Below are 6,125 nucleotides of genomic sequence, written 5' to 3' on the forward strand. Positions count from 1 at the left end.
GCAAAAGAATAGAGGTTAGGATTGGTAACCCTGAGGAAGAAGAAAGCAGCAAGCATGGACACTTAGTTATGTGGGATCACCTTTTTATACTCTTTGGTTCTGAGGACAAAGCCTTACTGTGTAGCTCAGGCTGACCTGAAACTCTTGATCCTCCTGCACCAGTCTCCCAGGTGCTGGGATTATGGGCATGAGGCACCATACTTGGCTCTATAACCAGCTCTTGAGGTTCAGCATCTGTTCATATTCCCTGCCTTTTGAGGTCTGTCTGGCAATACTGGAAGGAATATAGTTACCCATGTGATCAGAATCAAATGTCCTTAAACACTCCATTCTTGGGCTCTGCACAAAAGATCCAACCAGATCCCCCACCCCCAGCTTTCTCATGAGAGATACACAGATGAGAACTCTTGCCTGTCTCAGGTTAGGTGCGTGCTTCCCAGCACCGCGCCACACACGCACCGCGCCACACACGCACCGCATACCTGAGAAAGTTAACACTCTGGCTTGAAGATGCTAGTCGGGCCGTGCTGGTATTCATGATGAGTTACAAACATGCCTTCTGAGCTCCACACTATTAAGTCCTGCTGAGTGGAGGCCCGAATAACGGCAGAGGTTGTTGCTTCTTCTTGGCAGCGTTTACTGCACAAATGAGTTGGGAAAATGCACAGCGCTCTAGTGCCCATGGAAACCTGTGACCCATTGGGACTCGTATTTTACTCTTTGGTGCAGCTTCTGAAGGAATGTCTGTGACCAGCACAGAAATAGTGATGTGTGAGGTGTAGTTCGGTCACAAACACTTGCCTATTCATGTTTAATCTCCACCCAAAAGACAATTTTCAAAAAATCTTCAAATCAGTCCTGGTTAGATCAGCCTAGAAAACTACAAAGAGAGACTATTTGGATTTTTGTTACTGTTGTTTTTCAAGAGAAGTTTGCCAACTATATCTAATGCCGTAGTCTAAAGAAAACTATAGGAGTAGAAAAGCTGGGCCCTTGAGTGGCCCAAGGGAGGAAGCCTCACATCACGTGTTATTTTTAAATTACAGGGCAATTGGGGCAGACACACATCACAGCTGCTCCTCCAACTGCAATCTTCCCCCTAGACAGAAGTGGCTTCTCCTACTTACATCAAATGGAGCTGAGCTTGCCCCGGCATTCTGATTACATGGTTCCCTGAAGCAGTCACTAAAAGGGAGCAGAAGGCCCATGGCGATGATCCTCGAGCAGAATTTCTCGGCTTCTTCCGGAGGCCCGTTCTCCTGCTGACTGAAGAGCTTCTCCAACAGAGTCCGCCCTGCGTAGGAAACACAGTTATTAGAGGGGGGCTGGCAGATCACCTGGCTCAGAACTCCCCAGAGAGAGGACAGTAAACATTACCAGTGAGCAACAGTCTCCAAGGCTCCTTGTGTGAAGGAGGATTCCTAATGAACAAAGCTGCAGGATGAGGCCAGACAGCACACATAAAAAGGCACAGAGAAGTGCTCTCCCAGGTTCCCAAACACCTCTTGCCTCAAAAGAGAATAGTCTCTGTTACTTACTATACATTCTCCACCTAAAAGGAACCTCCAACCCTCTGGGATTTAATTAAGCAAATCTCCTTTTGTTCTTGTTGTTGTTGTTGACCCTCCAGGGGATTACATGAAGAAGTGAGTACCCCAAACTGCCACCCTTTGGGCCTAGAAGTGTCAGAGACTGATATTCTCTGTCTCACACCCAATACTAAGGGAAGGCAGAAAGCAAGGCACAGGCATCAGTCCATAAAAGAAGCATGAAAGTTGGCCAGGAAACACAAGTCATCCTGAAGAGGAAACAGAAAAATGCTTGCAGTTGCTCCCTAGAGACAGCTACGTGTGGGGTCAGCGGTTAGGAGAGCTGGCTGCTCTTACAGAGGACCCTGGTTCTGTTCCCAGAATCCACACAGTGGCTCACAACCACCCATGGCTCCAGTTCCGGGAAATCATCTTCTGGCCTCTGCAGGCACTGAGTACGTGTGATACACAAACATACATGCAGGCAAAACACCCGTATACATAAATGAAATGATAAAATTAAAAGTCTAAACAACATTTAAAACAAGAAAAAGTTCTATAGAAGGTATACATTTAAATATTGGGTTATTTCTTCAGAGAAGAGGAGTATCATGGGGGGGGGGGATATAGCAGAAAGGGGAGGTTCTAGAGGCATCAAGACAGGCAAATGGCAAGACAGACAGAATAAAAGTCTGTGGACTGCTGAGAAATACAGTAGACATCTGTAACATAGGCCCTCCCTGCAAGGTTCAGGGAACGTCAAGGACAATGGGCAGAAAGACTCTTAGTCAGAGCATTAGAGGACTGGAGTGATCTAGGTCACCTAGGCATGACAGTAAGGGCCTGCTGTATTCAAAAACTCCCAGCAGCTATGGCTGCCTGCATAACATCAAGCCAGTCAACGTTCTGGCATGGATGGGGAGATGCACACAAGCCCCAACCCAGGAGCCGTCATCCATGGATGCCTGCTAAGTGTGGACAGTCTTAGACTTCGTTACAGATGTTGTCCCTAGAAGACTGACCACACTCCACACTCATATCAATTCTCAACGAAAGCTAAAACTAAAAATTATTAAAAGATTGACAATTGAGGGAACCAGTGGCAGAAAGAGACTGGAAACCCCAAAGACCATAGGTTACATATAACCAAACAGCATAAACAGAAGGAAGCTAGAGAAGGTGGGTTCTGTGTAAATGATCTAGAAAGGATGGAAATTTTCTTGGTTCAGGGCCTTCTATCCCAGAGTCTCTAGCTTTCTTGCCCACTTACTCTCCTAAGTGCCTTCCCTTTTCTTCCTTAATAAACTACATCTATTTCTGTTATTTTTCATATTCCCCTGGTCCTGCTCTTTCTTCCAGAACACAAATTTCTGAAAATCTCCATGTGTGCCCACCAAACTCTGACCAATGCCCATAATACAGTAAGATCCTAGCAACAGAGTCTAAAAGATTTGGTCCTTCTGGTCCAGGCCTCAACCTTCCCTGTGCCTCAGAATCACCTTGGAAGAAGAAAGTGATGGGCAGCCTGGCCACCAATACTCCATTGGTCACTGTTTGATTCTAAAGATAGACAGGCAGGAGAGTCAAGGATTCAGTCCTTAGTCTTTTTTAGCTAATACCTGGAGCTGGAGTTCTGGTGAGCTGGCTAAATTTCTGTCCTGCCCTAATCTTATGTATTATTGAGAACAGGCTGCAGGTCAAGAAGAAGTTCCTCTTCAGGTGGACTAGAAACTGGCTGGACAGAAGACAGCAGCATAACTAGCTGCCAAACCACCTCAAACTTCAGCATACTCCCATATGTGTGCTAAATGACCCATCCTCTAGGGTCACAACAGTTGACAACTGCCATGGCAGTAACTAGAAATATTATATTAGGAGAGAAAAGAACTGTCACTCAGATTCCTGGGAAACCTCTGAGAAGACCCACATGAGACATGACTCTCCTTATTTGCCTATGCCTGCCCCTCACTTCTTTTCTGCCTTAAAGAAAACCTCTCCCTCCCAAGGGCTGAGAATCTAATTTGCAACTTTATCTCTCATTTCTAATTATGGCCCAAAGTAAAAGGCTCCCTAGCTGCCCAGTGGGTACTTGATCTTGTTACAGATTCCACAATTCTGGGAAATAAAAAGGATCCAGGTTCAGGTCAAAATCTAACAAAGACTGCTAACACACCAACACTTAGAAATTCAGAAATTCATGTAATATTTGTCTACATCTACAAACCATAGCAGAAAAAAAAACAGAAAACTCTTCCAGATCTCAGTCACAGCTCTCCTCAGTTCTTCAGTCCTGTCGCCTGTCCCTCAAGAAATCATCTTTCAACTTTAACTCAAAGTCAATCATTCTAAAAATCCTTCTTAGACTCCCTTTCACACCATTGAAGATCCTCTATAAATTCATGTAATTGACCATTTTACTTAAATGATTGTGAAATCTTTTTTTAAAAAATATCTATTCCACGTCATACATTTCATGAGAGCAACACATAACCTATAAACCTGCTAACTTGAAGGGGGAGAAGGTAAATACTTGGAGAATGTCTAGAAGATTATCACGCTATTCAATAATACATATTTATTTATATTCTAGTCAGAATATAAAAAGGAATCCAACACACACACATGCACACACACTTTCTTTTGCCCATCTGCCCTACTATAATCCTTTAAGACCCCACCTCTCTATTGCTTGACATTCTACATTTGAATATGAGAAGTACGTTTATGTCATTTGCTGTGTGTTTTGTAAGTCAACCCAAGGCCTCCCACAAGTTAGAGAAGTCCCCTAACAACTGAAATACATAGAGCCTCATCTTAAATTTCAAACATAAGTAGACAATTCTGCAAAAAACACTAGACATGAAATTCTTATGCCTTGATGGAGGATGGTCATTGGTTAAAAAATAAAGAAACTGCCTTGGCCCATTTTATTGGTTAGAATATAGCTGGGTGGAGTAAACAGAACAGAATGCTGGGAGGAAGAGGAAGTGAGCTCAGAGACGCCATGCTCCCCTCTCCTGGGCAGACGCGATAGCTCTGCTCTCTGAAGCAGACACGATGGAGCAAGCTGCCAGGTTAGACATGCTGAATCCTTCCCGGTAAGACCGGTGCTACACAGTTTATTAGAGATGTGTTGATCAGGATATCAGAATTAGCTAGTAAGGGCTAAAGCTAATGGACCAAGCAGTGTTTAAAAGAATACAGTTTCCGTGTAATTATTTCGGATAAAGCTAGCCGTGCGGGCGACAGGGGTGCTGAGGACGCAGCCCCGCCGCTCCTATTACAACAGAGTGGTTTGCGACTTACGCCTTCACCTGGCACCCATTTCTATCCGTAAAATATAGCTAGTTTCAAAAATGTGTCTTAAAAATGTGGTACAACAAAGTAAGCAAAACTAGGACCTATCTTGTCCATTCCCCTTGGTCATTAGGACATTCATTGATCTTCCAGCACATTTAAGTGAAGTGCAAGATGTCTCTTCTACAGAACTGAAGTTTATCTGTCCCTAACTATAATCAAAACTGAGGAAAGTGCACCTCAAATGTCAAATGGTTAATTACCAGAGCATAACCACTGTACACACGATGACTGCACATGTGAAGAGCACACACACTGTACACACAATGTACATGTGAAGAGCATATACTGTCCACACAATGATTGCACATGTGAAGAGGATGAAAATAGCATACTTCTGTTGGACTCAGATGCTATGTAACAACAATGACAACAGAAAGCCAGGGCACAGGACTTTGTGTGTCATCACACGTAGCAAAATAAAGGAGCATGTACACAAAAGCCACAAATAGTCAAAAAGGGTGCAAGGGAAGGCACTAAAAACCTATGAATTCCAGTTTTGTGGTGGTAAAGTATCCCTAAATTCTTTCTTCAGAGTTTCCAAGCTATAACACGTATCTTCAGCTCTTACCTCATAGGCACCAAGAGACCAAGAGATAGTTTACTCAAGGACCAGTTATGAATGGCTGTTCCAGAACCATGGATTCTGGTTGCCCCAAATAACATATTCCATTATGGTAATAGTTTCATGAAGTTTTCACAGTAACAAAAACAAAACAAAGAAAGTCACAAATCAAGGCACTTTAAAAATGTATTGGTATCACTGGGTGTTGAGGCACACACCTTTAATCCTAGTAGCTGTGAGAAAGAAGTTGGTAGATCTCTGTGAGTTCCAGCCCAGCCTGGTCTACATAGCAAGTTCTAGACCACAACACACAGTGAGACCCTGTATCCAGAAAAGGAAAAATAAAAACTAGCAAGCTAACAACAACAAAAAAAAAAAACAAAAGATCTTTCTTCCTATCTCACCCACCATTCATCCAGAACCCTCCCCACTTCGGCCTCACTGTCCCCTTTTGACTCATAGCATCACACAGCCCAGCCTGTCTGGGCACTGGGTCAGAATCCTCAGGGTACCCAAGTGGGCGGGAGTTACTTTGTTCTTACAGCCTGCCTGCACCAAGCAAGGTAGGCTCTTTGTTTATGAGCTAAGCATCCAGCAAGGAGACCTGATCTTTTGGCGCCAGGGGAGCCGACATTGGGGAGAGCCAACATTGGGGAGAGCCATCACTGGGGAGA

The 6,125-nt window shown here is 44.0% G+C and overlaps 1 protein-coding gene across 1 annotated transcript in view; it reads right to left on the reverse strand.

The window, feature by feature from the left end:
• Window positions 1–6,125, reverse strand: part of Fmn2 (formin 2) — a 292,978-nt gene that overhangs the window by 261,639 nt on the left and 25,214 nt on the right. Inside the window, exon 2 of the mRNA XM_026789966.1 lies at window positions 1,128–1,294. Within this exon, the coding sequence (XP_026645767.1) occupies window positions 1,128–1,294 (167 nt within the window). The remainder of the gene's footprint in view (window positions 1–1,127; window positions 1,295–6,125) is intronic.

This window comes from Microtus ochrogaster, unplaced genomic scaffold (assembly GCF_000317375.1).
Source record: "Microtus ochrogaster isolate Prairie Vole_2 unplaced genomic scaffold, MicOch1.0 UNK35, whole genome shotgun sequence".
Lineage (NCBI taxonomy): Eukaryota > Metazoa > Chordata > Mammalia > Rodentia > Cricetidae > Microtus > Microtus ochrogaster.